This window comes from Castor canadensis, chromosome 14, assembly GCF_047511655.1.
Source record: "Castor canadensis chromosome 14, mCasCan1.hap1v2, whole genome shotgun sequence".
In the NCBI taxonomy this organism is placed as follows: Eukaryota; Metazoa; Chordata; class Mammalia; order Rodentia; family Castoridae; genus Castor; species Castor canadensis.
In genome coordinates this window covers 94672671-94699433 of record NC_133399.1, presented here as the reverse complement: position 1 = coordinate 94699433, position 26763 = coordinate 94672671, and the positions used below count along the sequence as shown (strand labels likewise).

The 26763-nt window shown below is 35.2% G+C and overlaps 1 protein-coding gene across 3 annotated transcripts in view; it reads left to right on the top strand.

Moving 5' to 3' along the window:
• Positions 1-26491, top strand: part of Tll1 (tolloid like 1) — a 213683-nt gene extending 187192 nt beyond the window's left edge. For all 3 annotated transcript variants that reach the window (XM_074055035.1, XM_074055032.1, XM_074055033.1), the window contains 3 exons: positions 11910-12123; positions 17701-17951; positions 19075-26491. In XM_074055035.1, the coding sequence (XP_073911136.1) occupies positions 11910-12123; positions 17701-17951; positions 19075-19209 (600 nt within the window). In that variant the 3' untranslated portion in view covers positions 19210-26491. The remainder of the gene's footprint in view (positions 1-11909; positions 12124-17700; positions 17952-19074) is intronic.
• Positions 26492-26763: the final 272 nt, after the last annotated feature.

Genomic DNA, 26763 nt, shown 5'->3' with positions numbered 1-26763 from the left:
GGGCCAGACTTAAAAGATCTCAGCATGTAAGTTCTTCCCACTTTAACTGTGTGTTATAGAACTTTAGGTCAGGCTGATTTCTGTTAAAAAGACCACCCAATCTTTGTAGTTGGCCTAACAACCTTCTTGAGGAGGAAAATTCATTAATACCTTAGTGGATGGGAGTTGTATACATCATTTAGTAGATGCAAGCTATGGAATCTTTGACTAATTTAACTCTAGTAACTCAGTCTGATTCCATTAGTAATTGGACAGAAAGCTGGAGCCATTTGGCTCCAGACCAGGTGTTGGTATGGCCCACAGCCCACCAGCTCAATGCCACTTTGTGTGATGTTGGTCCATTCTGCTAAACAGATGTTATTATTTACTCCAGACATCCTGCATTCATTAGTGAGTAAAATACTCACTTATTCATCTCATTCACCTAGTTTTCAATGGGCCAGTGAAGGGACTCAACATGTGTGGTCTGTAAATTTTGATCCACTCTTAGCCATTTCTTACAGGATATATTTTAGTACAGCATTATCCCCTACCTTTCTTAGAATGGTCTCTTCTACAAAGTAGGTTTCTATGCTCCTTATATTTATAGATGAATGACTGTAAATCACAATCAAAAGAGATAATTACTACATGTGTAATGGTTTTTGGATAATGCTGTTTTGATGAAACAATGTTTTATCTTCTTGAAATAACACCATTCTTAGAATTCAGAGGTTTGGTTTCATATTTAATAAAGAAGTCTGGGCACAAATGAGCCAATTTTGTATTTGTGGTTTCTTACTGGATACACACTTGATATTATGAATGAGCATGGGTAAATCTTTTTAACAGGAGAGGCTTGACACTGTCTCATGAGAGGCATAAAACCAGAAGTTTTGATTGGCCACATTTACAGTTTTCTCATACATGCAATTGACCACAGTCATGAAATAGGTGGTTAGATAAATGAAATGACAGACTTATTCAGACATCAAGACTTCATAAAGGGTCTTATATATCCCATGCACTGTGTCTACTTCATTTTTCTTTAAAACTGGACTTCAGATATTAATAAATTCAATTAATAACATAAACTCTTTCAGTAATCATCCAGTTTTTTTAATTCATTTATTCACATGTGCATACATTGGGTCATTTCTCCCCCAACTCCCTGCCTCCACCCTCTTTCCCCCTCCCCACCTTGCTTCCAGGCAGAAACTGTTCTGCCCTTATCTTTAATTTTGTTGAAGAGAAGACATAAGCATAATAAGAAAGACAAAGCATTTTTGTTAGTTGAGTTAAGGAGAGCTATACAGAGAGATTCCTAGCATTGCTTCCATGTACAAATGTGTTACAACCCAGGTTGATTCATCTCTAACTGATCTTTATACTGGTTCCTGATCCCCTTCTCATGTTGACCTCTGTCGCTTTAAGGTTTCTGTATTAGTTCCTCTGGAGTGGGGACATCAAACGCTTTCATGTTTTGGATTTTTTACCTATCCCCATATCTCCCGTATGTGTTCTCCCTTTGTCATGTGATCCAAGTCCAACCACATTGCTGCATTTGCCCTAGATCTAAAGACCGCATATGAGAGAGAACATATGATTTTTGGTCTTCTGAGCCTGGCTAACCTCACTCAGAATGATGTTCTCCAGTTCCATCCATTTACTTGCAGATGACAAGATTTCATTCTTCATGGCTAAGTAAAGTTCCATTGTGTACAAGTACCACATTTTCTTGATCCGTTCATCAGTAGTGGGGCATCTTGGTTGTTTCCATAACTTGGCTATTGTGAATAGCGCTGCAATAAACATGGGTGTGCAGGTACCTTTGGGGTAATCTGAGTTGCATTCCGTTGGGTATATACCTGGGAGTGGGATTGCTGGATCATATGGCAAATCTATGTGTAGATTTTTAAGAAGCCTCCAAATTTTTTTCCAGAGTAGTTGCAATAGCTTGCATTCCCACCAGCAGTGGACTAGGGTTCCTTTTTCTCCACATCCTTTCCAACACGTTTTTGGTGGTGTTTTTGATGATAACTATTCTAACAGGGGTGAGGTGGAATCTTAGTGTGGTTTTGATTTGCATTTCTTTTATGGCTAGAGATGATGAGCATATTTTCATTTGTTTTTTGGCCATTTGAATTTCTTCTTTTCAGAAGGTTCTGTTTAGTTCAGTTGCCCATTTCTTTATTGGTTCATTGATTTGGGAAGAGTTTAGTTTCTTAAGTTCCCTTTATATTCTGGTTATCAGTCCTTTGATATATAGCTGGCAAATATTTTCTCCTAGTCTGTGGGCGGTCTCTTCAGTTTAGAACAAATTCTTTTGTTTTGCAGAAGCTTTCTAATCTTATGAAGTTCCATTTGTCCCTTCTTTCTCTTAGTTGCTGGGCTGCTTGGGTTCTATTGAGGAAGTCCTTGCCTATACCTATTACTTCCAGTGTATTCCCTGCTCTTTCCTGTACTAACTTCAGCATTTCAGGTCTGATATTAAGATCCTTGATCCATTTTGAGTTGATACTAGTACAAGGTGATAAACATGGATCTAGTTTCAGTTTCTTGCAGACAGATAACTACTTTTCCCAGCAACATTTGTTGAAGAGGCCATCTTTTCTCCATCCTATATTTTTGGCACCTTTTTCAAAAATAAGATGAGTATAGTTGTGTGGATTCATATCCAGGTTCTCTATTCTGTTCCACTGGTCTTCATGTCTGTTTTTGTGCCAGTACCATGCTGTTTTTAGTGCTATTGCTTTGTAATATAGTTTGAAGTCGGGTATTGTGCTACCTCCAGATTTGCTCTTTTTGCTGAGTATTGCCTTGGCTATTAGCGGTCTCTTATGTGTCCAAATGAACTTTAGGGTAGATTTTTCAATTTCTGTGATGAAAGTCATTGGGATTTTGATGGGAATTGCATTCAACATATAGAGTGAATGCAATTCATGTAGATTGTTTTTGGTAGTGTAGCCATTTTTATTATGTTGGTTCTACCAATCTTTGAGGTGGAGATCTTTCCACCTTCTGTAGTCTTCCTGGATCTCTTTCTTCAGGGGTTTGTAGTTCTCCTTGTGGAGGTCATTCACATCCTTTGTTAAGTTTACTCCGAAGTGTTTGCTTTTTTTTTGAGGCTATTGTGAATGGAATTGTTTCCATATATTCTTTCTCAGTTTGTTTGTTGTTAGTGTATAGAAAAGCTAGTGATTTTTGTAAGTTGATTTTTGTATTCTGCCACCTTGCTGTAGCTGTTTATGGTGTCCAGGAGTTTTGAGGTAGAGTTTTTTGGGTCTTTAAGGTATAGTAATCATCTATTTTGAATGCTTCCTCAGGTTAAATAAACTGAAGTCTCCATCTTTTCTGTTTACTAAAATGTTTTATATTTTCAGTGAGATTCTTTGTGCTATGTTCACTTGTTTTTGTAGTAGTCAGTGCTTTTGGTCAAATGAAGCGAACATTCCTTTTTATCCATAATGGTTAGGATGAATGATGAGTCTGTTGCTTGTTTGTTATAACACTTTTATTTATACTTTCAAGTAGAGTGCAATGGTATGGCACATAAGGGTCTGGTGTAGAATACATGAGTGGGCCAGCACTGAGAGAAGGCCATTTCTTTAAATGTCTTCAGTTAACCTGAGAGTTATTTTCATATTGCAAATTCACATCAGAAAAAAGGTGTATATAAAAAATGTATGCACAAATAAGCTGCTGGGATTATAGTAAAATTAATGGCATTTGAAGCATATTTTATAGTTCTTCTAGATTTTTCAAAACAATAATTTTTAACCTGGTCTACAGGTTAAATTAAGAGTGATGGTTTATTCTTATGTCTTTAATGTATGATGTTTTCCTGGGGTTAAAGAATGCAGCCCTAATTGGCAATTGCAAATAACCTATAATTCTCAGAATTACTAATTATTTAGATTGTTATTTTTAGTCAACTCAATTAAACTTTCCTTGGTGATTTTTAAAGTTTTACCCATTTAATGAGTTTTTATTTTAAATTTGCTAAAACCAACACATAGAAGTTATTACACTGGTAAATTAGATTTTTTACACTATAAATAACAGAAAAGTATGCCAAACTTGCCAAAGAAGCAGAGACTGTCTGAACCATCTGTCTGAAAGGTAAATTTAAAAGATTCCAGTCCAATAGACCACTCATGTTAGCATTTTCTCATATTATTTGTAAGATCCAAACAAAGAAGTATATATGGAAAATTGTCTTTGTTTCAGCTATTCTATAAAGACTTTTGCTTTTAAATCTTGTGAAACTATAATTACTTATGGGATTTTCTTCTGAGTTTTAGTGGCCAAAGGTAGGGTGATGTTTACTAACTTGAAATTATCAAAGCTGGAAGGAATCTGTTTATTAATGTTTGCTTTATAATCTGGATTAAATTTTATTTTATTTATTTTTATTTTTATTTCTTTTATTATTCATATGTGCATACAAGGCTTGGGTCATTTCTCCCCCCTGCCCTCACCCCCTTCCTTACCACCCACTCCACCCCCTCCCTCTCCCCCCCCACCCCCTCAATACCCAGCAGAAACTATTTTGCCCTTATTTCTAATTTTGTTGTAGAGAGAGTATAAGCAATAACAGGAAGGGACAAGGGTTTTTGCTGGTTGAGATAAGGATAGCTATACAGGGTATTGACTCACATTGATTTCCTGTGCGTGGGTGTTACCTTCTAGGTTAATTCTTTTTGATCTCACCTTTTCTCTAGTACCTGTTCCCCTTTTCCTATTGGCCTCAGTTGCATTTAAGGTATCTGTTTTAGTTTCTCTGCGTTAAGGGCAACAAATGCTAGCTAATTCTTTAGGTGTCTTACCTATCCTCACCCCTCCCTTGTGTGCTCTCGCTTTTATCATGTGCTCATAGTCTAATCCCATGGTTGTGTTTGCCCTTGATCTAATGTCCACATATGAGGGAGAACATACGATTTTTGGTCTTTTGGGCCAGGCTAACCTCACTCAGAATGATGTTCTCCAATTCCATCCATTTACCAGCGAATGATAACATTTCGTTCTTCTTCATGGCTGCATAAAATTCCATTGTGTATAGATACCACATTTTCTTAATCCATTCATCAGTGGTGGGGCATCTTGGCTGTTTCCATAACTTGGCTATTGTGAATAGTGCCGCAATAAACATGGGTGTGCAGGTGCCTCTGGAGTAACCTGTGTCACAGTCTTTTGGGTATATCCCCAAGACTAGTATTGCTGGATCAAATGGTAGATCAATGTTTAGCTTTTTAAGTAGCCTCAAAATTTTTTTCCAGAGTGGTTGTACTAGTCTACATTCCCACCAACAGTGTAAGAGGGTTCCTTTTTTCCCGCATCCTCGCCAACACCTGTTGGTGGTGGTGTTGCTGATGATGGTTATTCTAACAGGGGTGAGGTGGAATCTTAGTGTGGTTTTAATTTGCATTTCCTTTATTGCTAGAGATGGTGAGCATTTTTTCATGTGTTTTTTTGCCATTTGAATTTCTTCTTTGGAGAAAGTTCTGTTTAGTTCACTTGCCCATTTCTTTATTGGTTCATTAGTTTTGGGAGGATTTAGTTTTTTAAGTTCCCTATATATTCTGGTTATCAGTCCTTTGTCTGATGTATAGCTGACAAGTATTTTCTCCCACTCTGTGGGTGTTCTCTTCAGTTTAGAGACCATTTCTTTTGATGAACAGAAGCTTTTTAGCTTTATGAGGTCCCATTTATCTATGCTATCTCTTAGTTGCTGTGCTGCTGGGGTTTCATTGAGAAAGTTTTTACCTGTACGTACTAACTCCAGAGTATTTCCTACTCTTTCCTGTATCAACTTAAGAGTTTGGGGTCTGATATTAAGATCCTTGATCCATTTTGAGTTAATCTTGGTATAGGGTGATATACATGGATCTAGTTTCAGTTTTTTGCAGACTGCTAACCAGTTTTCCCAGCAGTTTTTGTTGAAGAGGCTGCTATTTCTCCATCGTATATTTTTAGCTCCTTTGTCAAAGACAAGTTGGTTATAGTTGTGTGGCTTCATAGCTGGGTCCTCTATTCTGTTCCACTGGTCTTCAAGTCTGTTTTTGTGCCAGTACCATGCTGTTTTTATTGTTATTGCTTTGTAATATAGTTTGAAGTCAGGTATTGTGATACCTCCTGCATTGTTCTTTTGACTGAGTATTGCCTTGGCTATTCATGGCCTCTTGTGTTTCCATATAAATTTAACAGTAGATTTTTCAATCTCTTTAATGAATGTCATTGGAATTTTGATGGGAATTGCATTAAACATGTAGATTACTTTGGGGAGTATCGACATTTTTACTATGTTGATTCTACCAATCCATGAGCATGGGAGATCTCTCCACTTTCTATAGTCTTCCTCAATCTCTTTCTTCAGAAGTGTATAGTTTTCCGTGTAGAGGTCTTTCACATCTTTTGTTAGGTTTACACCTAGGTATTTGATTTTGTTTGAGGCTATTGTAAATGGAATTGTTTTCATACATTCTTTTTCCATTTGCTCATTGTTAGTGTATAGAAATGCTAATGATTTTTCTATGTTGATTTTATATCCTGCTACCTTGCTATAGCTATTGATGATATCTAGAAGCTTCTGAGTAGAGTTTTTTGGGTCTTTAAGGTATAGGATCATGTCGTCTGCAAATAGGGAAATTTTGACAGTTTCTTTACCTATTTGTATTCCTTTTATTCCTTCTTCTTGCCTAATTGCTCTGGCTAGGAATTCCAGTACTATGTTGAATAGGAGTGGAGATAGTGGGCATCTTGTCTGGTTCCTGATTTTAGAGGGAATGGCTTTAGTTTTTCTCCGTTAAGTATAATGCTGGCTGTAGGTTTGTCATATATAGCTTTTATAATGTTGAGGAACTTTCCTTCTATTCCTAGTGTTCTTAGAGCTTTTATCATGAAATGATGTTGGATCTTATCAAAGGCTTTTTCTGCATCTATTGAGATGATCAAGTGGTTTTTGTCTTTGCTTCTGTTAATGTGGGTTATTATGTTTATTGATTTTCATATGTTGAACCACCCCTGCATCCTTGGGATGAAGCCTACTTGGTCGTGATGAATAATCTTTTTGATGTGTTGCTGAATTCGGTTTGCCATTATTTTGTTGAGGATTTTTGCATCAATGTTCATTAAGGAGATTGGCCTATAGTTCTCCTTTTTGGAGGTGTCTTTGCCTGGTTTTGGGGTAAGTGTAATACTGGCTTCATAAAATGTGTTTGGCAGTTTTCCTTCCCTTTCTATTTCATGGAACAGTTTAAGGAGGGTTGGTATCAGTTCTTCTTTAAAGGTCTGATAGAATTCAGCAGAGAATCCATCAGGTCCTGGACTTTTCTTTTTGAGGAGACTCTTGATTGCTGCTTCAATTTCATTTTGTGTTATAGGTCTATTCAGGTGATTAATTTCCTCTTGGTTCAGTTTTGGATGATCATATGTATCTAGAAATCTGTTCATTTCTTTTAGATTTTCAAATTTATTTGAATATAGGTTCTCAAAGTAGTCTCTGATGATTTCCTTGACTTCCATGGTGTTTGTTGCTATCTCTCCTGTTGCATTCCTAATTCTATTAATTTGGATTTTTTCTCTCCTCATTTTAGTCAGGTTTGTCAGGGGTCTATCGATCTTGTTTATTTTTTCAAAGAACCAACTTTTTGTTTCATTAATTCTTTGTATGGTTTTTTTGGTTTCTATTTCATTGATTTCAGCTCTTATTTTGATTATTTCTCTCCTTCTATTTGTTTTGAGATTTGCTTGTTCTTGTTTTTCTAGGAGTTTGAGATGTATCATTAGGTCATTGATTTGGGCTCTTTCAATCTTTTTAATATATGCACTCATGGCTATAAACTTTCCTCTCAAGACTGCCTTAGCTATGTCCCATAGGTTCCGGTAGGTTGTGTTTTCATTTTCATTGACTTCCAGGAACTTTTTAATTTCCTCTTTTATTGCATCGATGATCCATTCTTCATTAACTAATGAGTTATTTAGTTTCCAGCTGTTTGCATGTTTTTTGTCTTTACTTTTGTTGTTGAGTTCTACTTTTACTACATTGTGGTCAGATAGTATGCATGGTATTATTTCTATTTTCTTATATTTGCTGAGGCTTGCTTTGTGCCCTAGGATATGATCTATTTTGGAGAAGGTTCCATGGGCCGCTGAGAAGAATGTATATTGTGTAGAGGTTGGATGAAATGTTCTGTAGACATCTACTAGGGGCATTTGATCTATTGCATATTTTAGATCTTGGATTTCTTTATTGAGTTTTTGTTTGGATGACCTATCTATTGATGATAATGGGGTGTTAAAGTCTCCCACAACCACTGTGTTGGCGTTTATATATGCTTTTAGTTCTTTCAGGGTATGTTTGATGAAATTGGGTGCGTTGACATTGGGTGCGTACAGATTGATGATTATTATTTCCTTTTGGTCTATTTCCCCTTTTATTAGTATGGAATGTCCTTCTTTATCTCGTTTGATCAATGTAGTTTTGAAGTCTACTTTGTCAGAGATAAGTATTGCTACTCCTGCCTGTTTTCGAGGGCCATTGGCTTGGTAAATCTTCTTCCAGCCTTTCATCCTAAGCATGTGCTTATTTCTGTCAGTGAGATGAGTCTCCTGTAAGCAACAAATTGTTGGATCTTCTTTTTTAATCCATTTTGTCAAACGGTGCTTTTGATGGGTGAATTAAGTCCATTAACATTAAGCGTTAGTACTGATAGGTATGTGGTGATTCCTGCCTTTTAGTTGTCTTAGTTGTTTGAAGGTTTGATTGTGTGTACCTAACTTGATGTTACTCTCTGCTTTCTTGCTTTTTCTTTTCCTGTGGTTTGGTGCTGCCTGTCTTTTCATGGTTAAGTTGGGTTTCACTTTCTGTGTGCAGAATCCCTTGCAGAATCTTTTGTAATGGTGGCTTTGTGGTCACATATTGTTTTAGTTTCTGCTTATCATGGAAGACTTTTATTGCTCCATCTATTTTGAATGATAGTTTTGCTAGGTAGAGTATCCTGGGGTTGAAGTTATTTTCATTCAGTTTCCGGAAGATCTCATCCCACGCTCTTGCTTTTAATGTTTCTGTTGAGAAGTCTGCTGTGATTTTGATAGGTTTACCTTTGTATGTTACTTGTTTTTTCTCTCTTATAGCCTTCAATATTCTTTCCTTAGTTTCTGAACTTGTTTTAATGATGATATGTCGTGGAGTAGTTCTATTTTGATCTGGTCTGTTTGGTGTCCTGGAGGCCTCTTGCATCTGTATGGGAATATCTTTCTCTAGATTTGGGAAATTTTTTGTTATTATTTTGTTGAATATATTATGCATTCCCTTCGCTTGCACCTCTTCTCCTTCTTTGATGCCCATGATTCTCAAGTTTGGTCTTTTGATGGAGTCAGTGAGTTCTTGCATTTTCTTTTCACAGGTCTTGAGTTGTTTAATTAATAGTTCTTCGGTTTTTCCTTTAATTACCATTTCATCTTCAAGTTCTGAGATTCTGTCTTCTGTTTGTTCTATTCTGCTGGATTGGCCTTCCGTTTTGTTTTGCAGTTCTGTTTCATTCTTTTTTCTGAGGTTTTCCATATCCTGGGTGGTTTCCTCTTTAATGTTGTCTATTTTTGTCCTGAGTTCATTTATCCGTTTATTCATTGTGTTCTCTCTTTCACTTTGGTGTTTATACAGTGCTTCTATGGTTTCCTTTATTTCTTCTTTTACTTTTTCAAATTGTCTATTTTTGTTGTCTTGGAATTTCTTGAGTGTCTCCTGTACATTTTGGTTGACCCTATCCAGTATCATCTCTATAAAATTCTCATTGAGTACTTGTAGTATGTCTTCTTTTAAATTATTCTTGTGGGCTTCATTGGGTCCTTTGGCATAGTTTATCTTCATTTTGTTGGAGTCTCTGGATCTGAGTTTCTGTTCTCTTCATTCCCCTCTGGTTCCTGTACTAATTTTTTGCTGTGGGGAAACTGGTTTCCCTGTTTTTTCTGTCTTCCCGTCATTGTCTTTGGTGTTGTTACTGTCCCTGTACTGTGTGCAATTAAGTATTTTCTAGCTTGTAATAATAACAATGGTAATATTTAGAATGGAAGGGTGAGCTGAGATGGAATACAAGAAGTTAAAGAAAAGGGGAAAACAAATATTCAGACAAGAAAGTTTCAAAGGTATAAACAGGGAGCATTAGTGTACTAATTGACAGTAAGCTGAACAGACATTAGAGAGACAGAGAGAGGATTGAAAATCAAAGATAAAAAAATAAAAAATAAGTAAATGAAAGAAATATCTATATATAAAAATGAATTAAAATAAAATGGAAAATAGAAAATTGAAAAACAAAACAAAACCCAAAAAACTTCCAAGTTTATATGCAATGCAGTTTCAGTCTTAATAATTTGGGTTTCCGTCTCAGTCTCCAGTCCTGGAGATGGTGCCTCAGATGTTCTGTCGTTGTCTCATCAAAGGGGATGCATAAAGTAGAACAAAACTACACACTTACACACACACACACACATACACAAGAAAAGAAAAAAAAAGCCCCACCAAGTGTCCCAAGTTCAAATGCAATACAGTTTCAGTAAGTTTTTTGGCTTGCAGGTGTAATTCGGTTGTTCTCTCATCAAAGGTAGGGAGAAAAAAAAAAAAAAGCATCTGGAGGCAGTTCTGAGAGTGGTATCTGCAACTGTGGCTTGCCTGCCTGCTGCTCTCAGCCTGTAGCTGGCGGCGTTATTTATGCAGATCTCTGGGGTGAGCTAGCACTCACCTGGTCCCACAGGCTTTGTTTGCTCAGAGTTCTCCTGTGCGGGAGCCTCTGCTACAGGCTTTCCCATTTCCAAGCACTGGGAAAGGTGACACTGCCCCGCGTTGTCAGGCCTGCATGTTTGTTTACAGTTCATGTGGGAGGTGGGTCTTCCCCCCTCTCCTGTGCAGTTTTCCTCCCACTGCCACTTTCACAAGCTTTCCTGCTCCTGATTACTGGGCGGTGCTGCTGCTCCTGCCAGCCGCCATGTTTGTTTACAGTTCACATGAGAAGTGGGTCTTCCCTCCTCTCCTGTGGAGTTTTCCTCCCTCCTCCACTCTCACAAGCTTTCCTGCTCCTGGTTGCTGGGCGCGCCCCGCTCCCGCCAGAGCCTCTCCGGCCCGCCCGGCTCGTTTATTTACAGTCCCGGGAAGGAGTCCCTTCCCCCAATCTTCAGCGCTCAGTGCGCCCCACCCTCTTTCCCGCGCGTCTTAACTGTTCTTATTGCTTATTAGTCAGTTTCTCTTTTTTCCCCTGGTGGAGTTCAGTCTGTCCAGGGGGCTACACTGCTCTGGCCCAGGTTTGTCTGTGGGGCTACCGCGGTACCGTGAAGCTCACCTGGTCCGCATCTTCCCAAGCCGTATGGTTGCCGTCCACTGGTGGCCCCGGGGGCCCTCTTCGTTTCTCCCTTTAATGTGAGGTGGAGCTTCTCTGCCCCGGCTGAAGATGTGGAGGGGTCAAAGTTATGCCTTTTCCCAGTGATTATGCCTGCAAAGTGTGTCTCCAGCGTCTCTCCAAGATTTCACTATAGGAGGCTCGCTTTCTGCTTCCTACCTCTAGCCGTCATCTTGGAAATCCCCTCTGGATTAAATTTAACATACAATATAATCCTTAATATCTGAGTAGACTTAATTGTAATAGTAGCAGTAGTTGCAAGAACTGAATAGTGTAATTGTACATTGTGTTAGATGGCTTTCTATTGCTATATAAAATACCTGGAATAATGAACTTATAAAGAGAAAAGGCTTATTTTGGCTCATAGTTTTAGAGGTTCTAGTCTGTGATTGGTTGACTTTGTTGCCTCTTGGCTTGCTCTAGAAATTGAATCAAGTGTATACCGTGAACACATTTTATTGATATATATTTCCTCTTCCCAAATAATTCATTTTGAATGATTTGTGATTTAAATTTTTATTCTTTTTTGAAAAATAGGTCTTTCATGAGTTTGAGATCGAGCAACATCAAGAATGTGCTTATGACCACTTAGAAGTATTTGATGGAGAAACAGAAAAATCACCAATTCTTGGACGACTATGTGGCAACAAGATACCAGATCCTCTTGTGGCTACAGGAAATAAAATGTTTGTTCGGTTTGTTTCTGATGCATCTGTTCAAAGAAAAGGCTTTCAAGGCACACATTCCACAGGTTAGCAAATGAAGATCATGCTCCTCTTTGCTGATTAAGGTCAAAGTTTTCTTTTCCAGTGAGTTGGCTCACTAACAGGGCTTTACAAGAAGCCCCAAGAAGAGCAGAGAAAATCAAACTGAAGTACAGGGAGTAAAATAGTTGAAGAACCACTGAGTACAAAACCTAAATATCTTTGTAGAAGTTGAATAGAAGAAACCAATAGTTTTTAGTTTGATTTGTGATCAATGCAGTATGGTGAAGTAGATCTATCTTTAAATATTTGTATAATGACTTTTACATTAACTTTGGAAGTTTCACCAATGTGTAAACATTAAGAAATAGGAATCTATATCTTGGCACTAAAAATTTATATTTTATCTAATAAGCTTCCTGGATACTAACTTTTGCATTAATGTATTTTTCAAAAGGACTTTGAGATTAATCTGTTTTGAACAGAGCTTCATTTATTTTTTTGGCTTTTATTTGGCATGAATATGATATCTTCTCTAATCCTAATCTTTAATTCAAATTTTACAGATTTTAGATATTCTAAGAGTCTTTAGAAATAAAATTTCATTTAGAAACACAAAAATTTTGGGCAAGATGCAGAACAGAATTGTCTATAATTTTAGGCCAATTTAATTTTATGTTCCATAAAATGTCTAAGGAATATCTCAAAAAAATCCACCAAAATCAATTGTATGTATTTGCTGAAGTCATTTAGCTTATAGTGCCACCTAGTGGTGCTACTAATGTACAAACGACAGACACATGGACAAAATCTGCCATGGTGTAAGTAAACAAATTCATCCATGCAATAATTTTAAAGCAATGATTTTGTCATGGTTTCCTGCTGAGTGTTGTTTGTTCTTCTTGTTTCACTTTGTTTTAAAAATCTGGATTTTAACTGTTTCATTGTCCAGAATTATTTTCACTCTGTATTTTAGTAAGAGTACTAAAGTTACATTGAAATCTGAAAAAGTGGTTAAATTGTCAAAATACTGATATGGTTTATACTAGTACTGATTGCACTCACATCTATGATATGAATTTTATTTATTGTGATTAATATAAATATTATGACTTGAGAAAAATCTTTTATGGACCATAGAAATTTCATATGAATTAGATACATTTAACATTTACTCTTAAATTTATTCCTGACAACTTGTTAAATATAGAAGAGGGAAAAATCAGAATCATATAACTTCATCAATGTTTTACCAATAAACACAAATTTTTTGGCTTTTAAAAAATATCTTGGCATGGGTTTCAAGAATGCAGTGTGAAAAAATGCTGTCAAAATTCCTGAAATACTTTTAATGACAGCACAGTTTATAATTATCTACATATAAACTTTTATATTTTACTTTGTTACGAACTTCTTTTTAGCACGTGTCTTTTTGCCCTTTGAAAATGGAAGGATTAAGATTATATTATGTTCTGCGTCCTCAGGCTAAGCATGACTTGATGTAGCAGGGAACTTTGGAAAATGTCACTTCTTTGGATCCCTGTTTTGACACCTGGAAAATAATAATTTCAAAGTTATTTAGTTGTAAAACTCCATGACTCCCTAATTTTTATGACTTTTGCCCATTTACACCATAGTTATTGGTGTGTAATCTATGCATACTGAAATCTCCTACAAACTATACAAGGAAGGTATTATCTTTTTCACTTTGATGAAGAGTTTGAAGATTTGGATGATTAATTAATTGATGCAGGTTTCTATACTAGTGTCAAAGCACAGATTTTATCCTAATTCTGACCATCTCCAATGCTATGTACTTTCCAATATATTGTATTTTCTCAGTGTAAAACTTTTCTCTTTTTCCTTTGGCAGGACTGGGGTTTGAACTCAGGGCTTTGCACTTGCAAAGCAGATGCTTTACCTCTTGAGCCATGCCTCTAGTCTTCACCAGTGCCCACCTCAGTGTAAAACTTTTGAGTCAGAACTAGAAAACCAATTAAAAAAACCCCACTATATCATTAGTATTTGGAGCTATAGGTACAGATTGAATGCTGCCTTATGTAGGTTTTTAAGCAAATCTTCTGTTCAGAATGTATAACTGACAATACTCCTTTTATTTCCCTGTTCACTTGACATCCTTTAAATACCCAGGTGAGCAGCCACAATCATATTTTTTCAGCAAAATGGGTCTTGGATATTGTTTAATTAACCCTGTTATTTCAGAAATGAGGACTCTGAAGCTAAAATCTTAAATGGAATTGAAGTAGCATAATAGCTAGTACCAGATGGAATTAGAGTCCTGGCTTCCCAAGGCCTGCTCATTTACTTTTGTCAAAATTTTTGGTATTATGTGTTTGCTTTTTCTATTATCTACACATTTTTGCTCTCATTTACCCAACTGTTTTGGGATTTTCTGAGTAGTTTTTTCTACTGTTTCTGTCTGGTACCATGAATTTCCTTTGCCAAGCTCATTTGTTCTAGAATCTTTCATTGAATTTTTTGGCATGTTCTTTAGATAGACAATGTAACATGTTAGTAATTTACAGAGAAAACATTAGGAATTTATGGGAATAGTACAATATCAATTTCTGTCTGTTAATAACCTATAGTCTAAGTTAAACTTCTAATTTTCAGTTCATCTTTCAGTTTCTATTGATAAGGAGGCCAAATGCAGCATAACAGCTGCCAACTTCTGCTACATATATGAAGCATTCATGCTCTGGCATACATGCAGCTGTTTTCTTGGACAGTCAAGCATGTATTTTAATTTTCTTTTTCTTTTTTTTCAGTGGTACTCACAATTGGTAGGCAAGTGCTCTACCATTTGAGCCACTCCGCCAGCTATTTTAATTTTCTTGAATAAATTTATTTTCTGTAAATAATTTTAATTTTGTCCACAACAAAACACTGTAACTTTTAAACCCAGTAATACAAGTGTTATAAATTCCAAGTCCATAGAAAATGTACTTTATTGGCAAGAGTCAATTTTTCCCTTGACAAGTTGGTCAGAAGAGATTCTATGCTTGAAATTTATCTTAGTCAGGTAACACATGGTATTACTCCAGCCTGAACTAAACTAATTGAAAGAAACAAATTTAGTACTAAAAAAATATTCCATGTTTTTTTCTCAGAGGACATGGCCTATAACACAGAAGGAGGGAAGAAACTAATTTTTAAAACATGGCAGTGTGTGTCAGGATGCCTTTTTTAATAGCATAAAACATCATACTATTTGTTAATGACATTTAATAAAAACAAAAATGTATTGTAATGTTCCTTGAAAAGGAAAGTATTTTGATTAAAATGAATTAAATTAGAATGCTCACTAAAAACATTTATAGGTCAAATTACAGGACCTCTTCTGGAATTTAATACTTACCAGGAAACAAATAAACATGTCTTTCCAAATGAAAATGAAGACCACTCATTGGCTTCTGTTCCTGGTGCCATTCTTATTCTGCTTCTTTTTTCATTACCCAAAATTCCCTAGAAAATATTCTGGAAGCCTGGACAGTACTTTCAAAGTATTGATGTAAAGACAGCATTGCTGACATAGTAAAGATTGATTTTTTTTTCTGACTCGGTGAAGGCAGAAACTATTTACTGAAAATGTGTTTATTTAAGAAATCATTTCCTAGAGGAACCTGTTATAAGTTATATTCACCAGAGTTTGAGGACTACTCAAGGAATTACCCTTACGTTACCTATTAGTTTTGCTTGTGGAATTTCTTTCAGGTTAAAATTGTCCCTCTTGTGCACATAATATTTAAATATTCAAATGTAAAATACCTCTTTTCTCATGATAATAACTTTATTTCCAGCTTTACTAATATGAATAGTGATGCATATGAATGAGCACTTGCACTGAAACTGATCAACGAAAAGGGAAATTTTTGCCTCATTTTAAAGCATTCTTAAATGTAGTGCAAGTCTGAAAGAAGGCTGGTTTTTAATAAAAATGAAAATACAGATTTCCGTGATTTTTTGGATTCATAAAGACTTTGTGGAATTTCTTTCCCTAAATGTTCGACAACTACTTCATTTCCTCCTTGATTTTTGTTCCACATCGAGGCTGGTAGAGAGGACTGCCTCTTCTGGATCTCAGTCTTGGTTTCTCTACCTTGTTTCTATGAAGGAGAAACACAAAAGCCAGTTGCCTCCTCCAGGTCTCCTGGTCCTCCCTTCAGAACTTCCTGGGCTATGGAGCAAAAGTAACACAAGTGCTGCTGGGTTTCTGAAGTTAAAAACAAAATAAATCCATCAGTTATATATAATTTTCCCTTTCTGATAGCAAAGTATTGTTTAAAGTACAGTTGAATTTTTCTGGTTTTACATTTCATATCTGGTGACATTTACATATGCTCATGGGGAAATAATAGCTTAAATGTCATTTACTGTGGTTTTTGTTATATGCCAGGCACTGTTCAAGCATTTACATGCATTAATCCATTTACGCTCCATCTGCACCTATGATATGAGTTCTGTGTATGAGCCTCATTTTGGAAATGAAAAATTTGTGTGGTTTTAGCTCCGGAATTCCTATTCCCAGGAACCCTCACAGTCCTTGGCCAAAAAGGACACAAAGAAACTCTACTTTCTCTTGACACTTTTCATATCACAATCTTCATCTCCCTTCCATTGCATGTTTGCATGTGTATTGGTTTGTGGGGCTTTGCAATTTCTTATTGCCTTTGAATAACCTCAAACCAAAAAGTTTTGGAGCTCTGACTATGAAATGTTCCTGAAAAATATTGTTGAAAACTTTTATTCTCTAAATTATAGTAGCTAAGAGTTTTCATGCTCTTATTAATGCTCTATTTCTTTGATATATTTTCCACTAGTGACAAAGGTAATAAGAAAAGCATGTGCTTATTCATATCACTAAGAAAAAAGCTGAAAGTAACATTTAAAAGATTTTATTATAGCAAGAATACAAACTATAACTGAATAGGTCCTGGAATCATGAAGACAACTCTAATTAATTATGTGTGTATATTCTTCCTGATCAAGTTAGATACATATTGCTACCAAGTAAAATGATGCCGTTTTATTACATATGTAGAAAGTTCTATATAGGACACATACACACGCACAGGTTTTTTATATTTTATTGATTTTTAAGTTATTTCTTACTCATTTGGCTTCTGGACAGTAGAATTATTAAGATTAAAGTCAGGTTAGACCCTGGCCTTTTCTCTTCAAAAAGAATTATTTTGAGACTAAAAACATATTAAGGTGTAACAATAAAAAATGTATTGAGAGTTATTGTGTAACACAGGCTCTTTTAAGTGATTTTTTTGTATTAAATTCTGAAAATCCACTAACATAGGTACCATTATTACCATTTGTATTTTATGATGAGGAAAACAATGGACCAGAGATGTGACATCAGTTGCCAAGAGTCATAGAGCCCCTAGTTGTTAGAGCTGAATTTCCAGCTCAGCCTGGTTGGGTCTGGGGCCTGTGCCAGTACCCATTATATTATGTGATGTTCCAATTACCAGAAATATATCTGATGTTAGAAGTGAAACCAGAAGTTAGAGAATGGTTAGCCTACACTGAATTGAAATTGGACCTGTGAAAGCTCACTCAGCTTATTCATTTCATTTTTCTTTCCTGAGCAGAGTGTGGCGGGCGGTTGAAAGCAGAACCAAAACCCAGAGATCTGTACTCGCATGCACAGTTTGGTGATAACAACTACCCAGGACAAATCGACTGTGAATGGCTGTTAGTGTCAGAACGAGGCTCTCGACTTGAATTATCTTTCCAGACCTTCGAAGTGGAGGAAGAAGCTGACTGTGGCTATGACTACGTTGAGCTCTTTGATGGTCTTGATTCAACAGATTTGGGGCTTGGACGGTTCTGTGGATCTGGGGTAAGTGCACTACCAGCAGAATACTACATACATAGTTTTAAAATGCTTATTAATTAATGATTGATATGTGTAACCTCTAAAAATTGCCAATATTTTTACAAAAAATTTATACTGTGTTATTGATGGCTTGATGAAATTGGACGTTCCCTCATCTATCCTTTCTACTTTACTTTTGATGAATTTCCTTGCAATATAAGATGAGAAGATGAACTAAGTTGTTATTAGTTTCTTGTCATTTCCCATATTTTAACTTGTATTGTGCAATAAATAATAACACTTAGTAATCTAAAAGCAACATATCTAAACACACACCCTTGACAATTTTGTCAACTTCCTAAATTAAAACAAAAAAGAAAAAGAATATGCACAACATTCAAACTCACATTCCCTTCTCAATGAATAATCTTGGTGAGAGTGTCAGGGTCCACCACTGGTGTGTGGGCTTAGTCAGTGCCACAGACTGTTCCTCCATTGCACAGTGTCACATGTGGCAGAGACAGGTGGGGAGGCCACATGAGAAATAAGAACAGAAAAGTTTAAGGATTTTTCACCTAGAACTCAGTACATTAATGTTCAATAGTCTGCTGAATATATATTTTGTTGCAAAGATATTAATCTCAATTTTTTGAATGCCTACCAGAATCTGTCTATAGCCTAAATAATATTATTGAATTCCAGCCCAAACAACACCCAAAAAGAAACAAAAGAGCTTCTTAGTACTCAGATTATTAAAACAAGAAGTAGTGGAAGATTTAGATTTCAAAAGTGGTTCTGTCTCAAGATAACTTCTAAAACAAATTTAATATATCTTTACCTTTTCTGAATTTCACTTATATATTTATAAATCAAAGAACTTGGCTTAAGCATTTGGGGAAAAAATACCAATTCTAGAGAAAGTGCCAGAATTTGGAAACAGACTAATAGATGCTCAAAGCCCAGCTATAACTCTGGCTAGGAATGCAAACTGTAGTATGTAGTTTTCTTAATCTCATTTTCCCTCATCTATAAAAGGAAGCCAATCATATATACTTTTCAAGATTGTTGGGAGGGTTAAATTATATACCAAAGAAAAATATCATCAAAGCAATTAATTGTTTTTTATTTGCTTTTGTTTCTTCTTTAGCCACCAGAAGAAATCTATTCAGTTGGGGATGCAGTTTTAATTCATTTTCACACTGATGACACAATCAACAAGAAAGGATTCTATATAAGATATAAAAGCATAAGATACCCAGAAACTGTTCATACCAAAAAATAACACCCAAACCTCTGTCAGAAGATAAAGAAATGTCTAAATGGAGAGAAGACATATTTTTTTAAACTGATGATATTAGCACAAATGTTTTATATAATGAGTTGGAACAAAAGAAAACTGTAAGACTAGAATTATGTCTGTAGTGAAACAGAAGTGTTTGGCTAACCCTGATCAAGGAAAATTGAACTCCATGTTTGATGTATGAGTAAAGCTGGTAGAAGGACATCATATGCTTCAAGGAAGACTACCAGTGTTTTTGCTCACAGCTTGAAACAGATGCCTCACACTTCAGACAGTTCAATCTAGGGACTGTGACCCTGTGGAGTGTTCTTCTTGACCACTTTTCAAGATTGGGGGATATACAATGATCTTGCAAGGTCATAAACTAGAAAACCATCTTCTGTGTCTTAGTATAATTTCTTTGACTTTGTATCTCACATACAAGGTAAACCAGACCCATTTAAGTTGATGTGAAATAGTAATCTTTTAAAGGTGGTTTGTACTTTAAGGATATGTGTGTGTGTGTGTGTGCTTGTGTGTATATGTGTGTATGTGTGCATGTGTCTGTCTGTCTGTCTGTTTGATGTTTGGAAACTGGAGTATTTCAGCTTCATTATTTTTACTTGCAGGCCAGCTTAACCTCTTTGAAACACAAATGATCTTGAAAGCATTTCATTGTACTTATATTTTGACAAGTTTGAAATGTCAGTAGTGTCTGTTAATGCAATTAAACTCTCAACATCACTTATTTAATTTCTGGAAAATGTCCAGTTTGTTGGTAAACTCATTTCTTCTCCATGGAAGTACTGCCTTTTCACACCAAATCCAAGAAGCCTATGATGTCTTATGAAACTTAGGAGAAAACTCCTAAGAGGTGTGTGCAGGATTCTTCCAAACAACTGCCTGAATGGTTCATACTCAAGTTACTATATTGCTGCTATTGTCTTTCTTTTGTGGTTGAACTGTTATTGTTGTAGTTATTATTGTTGATATTGTCATGGTATTTACTGTATTTAAAAAAATGAAGAACAAGTAGGCCATGTGAGAACTGAAAGATTTCTTTCTGCTTTTTTCTCCTTTTCCTGAGATTCAGTTTAAAAAATGCAATGTGGGAAAAAGGATTTGTTTCTGAAAGACTTCCAATGGTGCTATTCCATAAACATTTTTTTAAACAAGGTTTTGACCTTTGAGCCAGCCACCTGTAGACTATGAATGTCTCCCATTGTCTGGTTGGTAGTATTTGAAGACTAAAGACTTGTTAAATATGTCAAGGGAATATCATTGCAAGGGCAGCCTCTGTCCTGTGGAATAACTACTTATAACTACTTATTATGCCTTAGAATTTTTGCACATGATCAAGCAGATCCTCCATTTGAAATGCTGAACATAATAGTGTTATGTTAACCAGCAGCTCCATGAGGAAAATACATTTCTGTGACTAAGACATTGAATATAAACATGGTGATCTGGTTTTGTTGTAGAAAATGTAATTTTAGAATGAATATTCTGCTTTACAGCTATATATGTTTTTAATATTAATGTGTATATATTTGAGATTGTCTGAGTGAGTTAAGTTACTAGAAGGTAAAAAATAACAGGTGGTTGAAAAGTTTAAATTTATGTGCCAAGTGCTACTAGAATCCTGTTTGAAATAGCACCTTTCTTAGGTTTCATGGACAAATAATGGGAACTTTAAATATTTTCAATCCCATTAAAGAAAAGCTTTTTCCTTTAGAGAGTATTTTGATATTTTCTGGTGTTAATGTAGATTGCTATATGAAGTAGCTTTGTTTCTGTTAACTGCCCATGAACATTCACTGTTTAATAAAATTGGGTTTATTTCTTTTATTTTTACAAAATTATCCTATACACACAGTTGAAGCTTATTTGTTCTTTCTTTTATTGTTGTGCTGAAACAGCTTTCCCTATGTATGAATTGTAAAGTGTAAATACCTTTTTAAACCAATGCTTTGATCTTACTGAATGTTACTTTCAGTAAGACTGAAACCGTGTAACTATTGCCTGCAATGTAGATGAGCCTGTTAGTGGAGCTGATTTATTCCAGTGACTTCCTCCATATTTTTCCACTAATCTCCAATTAGTCAAGACATGCCAGGAATGTGGAAGAGGAAAACACCGGCATTCACACTAGGGAAGTGTTCTGCTCTGCTTCGAGCCCTGTGGTAGGCATATTCATTAGCTCTTCCTGAACTCCATGCCACCCTAGGAGGGCTGTGGACAGGTCCTCATTTTGTAGTTAGGAACTGAGGTGCAGAGATGTCTTTTAACTTCCCAGGGAAAAGTTAGACATAGACACCCAGCTTGTCTGGTATCAAAATCTGTGCTCATTCTACAAAGTGTAGTAGAGTCAGTCTTGGTATTTATCAATACTTAATTTTTTTAGTGATGAAACTTTTCCACATGAAGTAAAATTTAGGGAGGAAATATAGTTAATACTTTCAGGATAAATATATTCCTTTTAGGAAAAGCATGAGGATTAGAATGTCAACTGTAGATAATCTTTAAAAATCAGAATTAGTACTATTTTTTTAGAGCTATAGTTTGGAGTTAGTAAGAGCCTTTTTTCAAAATGAATATATTAAATTATTTTACCTGGCATGGTAGGAAAAATGTAGTGTTCTGTTTTAAGAAACAGTCTGAATAGTTTGATTAACATCTTATTAGGCCACAATGGGTTATACTCAACACAACTGGGAGATTATAGGAGGTTTTTAGAAGGCATGTTGTCATAACTTTAGATCTTCGACGTGGATATTAATTTTATTGTATCTTATGTCAGATATTCGTTTACTGCATATTATTTTTATATTAATTCAACATTTGCCTTAAATGTTTTGTTAAATGAAAATACATACAACTTTATTGTTGTTTTGTTAATAATTGTTAGTTATTGTTCTAGACATTTTATTAAATTAATTTTGTAAATTATTTCCAACCCCTAATCAGTATATTGGTTGTGTTTTATATTTTACAAAGTTCTGACTTCCATGCAGCCCTCACTAATTGTATACAGAAAAACACCTTTTTCACTAAATATGATTTTATTAAATTATTTTTTGAAGTTAACTTCCAAAATAAATCTAGTTTATTAAGGAGATCATGACTTGACATAATTTACAAAACAGTTTTTTAAAGGAATAGATGAAAAGCATCAATTGTATTTCCAAAGCTCCCAAATATCCCATACCTTTATTGGTTGACATTTTGCTGTCTTAGACTAATTTTATTGTATCATGGTTTCAGATTCCAATCTTTTTTACAAAAATATTTTAGTTTCTGACTGGGTTTCTATTGTTGCTGTGTTTATCATAGTAAACTTTAAACATCAGGGTTTTTTTCTGCTATATAGAACATCTCTAAAAACATCTAATAAATTTTATTATTCATGATGTTAACTTAATTTTTAAAGAAAAAAGCTAAATTACATCCTTATTTAGATTTAGTCAAACTAAACTATGTGTGAGATTAAATATAACTTTTACAAAAGAAATTATCAAAATATTTGGAAACTTTAGTGATAATGGAAATAAGACTTGTTTTGGGGAAAAGCTTTGATATCACTTGTTAAATCTGGCATGAGAGGAGGAAAACAAGAAATATGAAAATAATTACTTCATAAAGATTTATAATTTGAATTGGGATATCGCCTTCTATTTTACAAAAACAAAAATTTAATATGAAATAGTGGAACATAAATGAGTTGAAGATTTTTCATGCTTCAATGCAGGGCAAATGGTTGCCAATGAATACTTAACTTTTGGTCTAGTTATTGTTATGAAATTTAGAAATGTTGCCATTAGCTTGAAGAACAAGTGATGAAAAGGCTAGTAATTATTAGCTCCAACAGTTCCTTCAGCATCTGCTTTTATTACTCTGTAGCCTTCAACCTGGCCATCCCATCTTTTCACTTATATCTAGCATATGGAGCGTAAACCATGCTGATCAGCTGACTCTAATTCCTGCCATGAACCACGTGACTTTAGTTCCAACCATGGCATCCTACTTCAGAGACCAATTCAGGAAGATGTGAAAGCCCTGAGCACATCTCACTACATACAACCTTCCTCTCATCCAATATTTTAAATGTAAAATGAATACAATCAATACCAATTTCTAATCTTAAAAAAGTTTGTGAGAAGACACATATTTGGATTAAAAAACAATTGTAAAGAAAAACTCTCAGATACCAATACTCAGCTTGAAGCATGCAGATAGGGTCTTTCTTGACTTTGCTGCCCGTGTTGAGGTGTATGAGTAAACAGTACAATCACTTACATCATGACATCGTATTTTTATATAAATGCAAACCCATGGTTTCACTAATCTTAACCGTACTGTTTGTCTGCCTATATTATCCATATAGCTGGAATATCATTTATGCAGCATTTCATTTTTGCCCAATTATCAAATGTTCAGAGAATATTTGCATCTGAAATAAAAACATCAATTAAGCTTATTTAAACTGATTTATACTACTTTAAACATGTGCTCAATGCTTCGGTGCATTTTGAAAATTAAGTTTTTAAAAACATCCAATGGTGTTTCTCTTATTCAATAATATTTTAGAGTGATTGTATTAGTCATTTGACTCAAACAAATCTAAGAATAGACAAATTTCATATCTGTTCAAAGTTCTAATAGGATTTTCTTCAAAGATCAACTAGAGAAATTTAAAGACAATAATTCTCAATCAAATTGTAAAAGTAGATCTGTATTCACTCACAGTATTTTTATGTTAGAATCAGTACCTCACAAAATGATAGCAGATAGTGATAAAATAGATGTAAGAGAACCGATGTGGGTAAAGCATTTATTTCAAGGAATGGTGATTAAATTTAAATAGGAAAATTGCCCAGAAAGGACAAATAAAGTGAAAAGATTATGGATAATAAAGCTTATGTATGTAAACCTACCCTAAAAATGTTTTGTGCACATTCCTTAGAGGAGTAGAATTAAAACTAAAAGTAAACTTCAGAAAAATTTCCACAGAGTTCTAAAAATGTGTCAAAAGTCCTTTTTATATCATTTTTATAAGTTGTGTTTGAGTTTCCAGCGATTAAAGAATCCCTCATAATAAATCTTGTCATTTCCAAAACAAAAGGTACTGTCATCTGTGCAATTCATTTGTTTATTCTATTTATTCATTGAACAAATATTTGCTTAATGTATACTAGTGTGTCAAGTACTCTCAAAATACTATGAGTTCAGGTTAAGGAAAATCACAAACTCTGCTCTTTTGAAACTTATATTCGATTGGAGAGATAGCATTAGTTAAAAATAATCCCCGAAAGTCAAAATTACAATAAAAAATGTGTTTCCATAATTATAACAATTGATTACCATATTGAAGATGTTTCTAAATAATGGTATGCTTTTTAATTTGAGATAAGCACCTACATAGGCATTCTTTCCTTATCCTTGATTAGAATTTGTGCATTTAAAAAATTCACTTGTCTTATACAATTTAATCTTTTTGGCATAATAACATATTTTCAATTTATAAATCTAAATTACTCATTCTTAAGATAGGCAATGGGGGGCTTTTTGTAAGTAGCATCATTTGCAAATAGCACCATTTAATACCAACACCAGTAGTGCTTGATCAATTACATTTCTTATTATTAGATGTGCATTATAAACAATGGAAACCCATTACTTCTAGTCAATTCTGACTTAAAAGGGAAGTTTTTTGGTTATGCTGGGATTATAGGGCAGTGAATTGGCTTACTATCTCATTATTGTCTCCCCTTCCAAATCAACAAGTAATTTTTGTTTGTTTATTTATGTATGTTTGTGAGGCTGGGATGAAATCTAGGCCTCGTGCATGCTGGGCATATGCCACTACCACAAAGCTCTTCCCCCAGGCCCAAGTAATTTTTAAGTTAGTGAAGTTCCCAGGATGCCTTGTACTCTCCAGAGTTTTCAAAAATACTCTGGGAGCAAACATACTTGTAACCTACCAATGTTATTGTCATATATAACATTTCATAGACTATGATGCCACAATAAGAATTATAAAATGTTCAGGTAATAATAAACCAAAGAAGCAGCGACATTAAGGACGTTGAATACAGAATCACCATGTGTCCAGCAAAGAGAAAATTTAGAGAAATGATTAAGGAAAGTTCTTATGAATTTTTTGCCCAGGTTGGCCTTGAACTGCCATCCTTCAGATGTCTACCTCTCAAGTAGTTAGGATTACAGGATTAAGCCACCACACCTTGCCTGTATTATAACTGTTAATACTCATATGTTGAAATTAAGTCTCCATTAAAAACAAGCCATGGCCTCTGACTTTCCCACAAATAATTTTACTCAGTTTGACCAAAATTTGTCTATTTCTCCTTGAAGTTACTAGAATACTCCATCAGAAACAAAACACAAAAGTTGAATGGCATTTAAAAAAAAAATCCTCCTTTTTTTTTTTTTTTGGTGGTACTGGAGTAGGAGCCCAGGTCTTCATGATTTCAAAGCAAGTGCTCTCCCTCTTAAGCCACACCTCTAGGAAAATAATTCTGCTTTTACAAGGCTTCAGAACTGCCAGGAGAACCAGAATTTGAGGGGTCAAATGCTTAGATAGAAGGAACGCTGTTAAAAGGGGTAGGCATGGAGGTATATGATTGTAATCCAGGTTTTTGAGAGGCAGAGATAGGAAGATGGTGGTAAAAAGGTACACAGGCAAAAGGGAAGGGGACATTGGCTCAAGTGGTACTGCACTTACCTGACAAGCACAAGGCCTTGAGTTCAAATTCCAGCACTGCCAAAAAAATAAATATAAAGCAAAAAAAAAAAGACCTGTTAGTGGGACGCTGGTGGCTCCCGTCTGTAATCATAGCTACTCAGGTGGTAGAGATCAGGAGGATAGCAGTTTGAAGTCAGCCTGGGCAAATAGTTCTGGGAGACCCTATCTTGAAAAACTCTTCACAAAAATAGGGCTGGTGGAGTAGCTCAAGGTGAAGGTCCTGAGTTCAAGCCCCAGTACCAAAAAAAAGAAAAAACTGTTAAAAATGAACCAACAACTTGGGTCACATGATAAGGGGAGAGCACATAAGAGAGGTATGGGGATAGGTAAGAAACCCAAAACATGATAGTATTTGATGCCCACCACAGAGGAACTAATACAGAAACCTTAATGCAACAGAGGTCAATATGAGAAGGGTATCAGGAACTAATGAAAAGGTCAGTTAGAGATGAATCAACACATTTGTACATGGAAGCAATGCTAGGAATCTCTCTGTATAGATATCCTTATCTCAACTAGCAAAAGCACTTTATTTTTCCTATTATTGCTTATACTTTCTCTTGAACAAAATTAGAGATAAGGGCAGAACAGGTTCTGCCTGGAAGCCAGGGGCGGTGGTGAAGGAGAGGGTGGGGGGTAGGGGGGAAAAATGACCCAAACAATGTATGCACATGTGAATAAATGAATAAAAAAATGAACCAACAATCTATGTTCCACTCTTCTCTTGGTACTATTATTCTTGATACAGAATGAAAAACTATGTGTACGTCATGATTGATTATCTTTGCCAAACT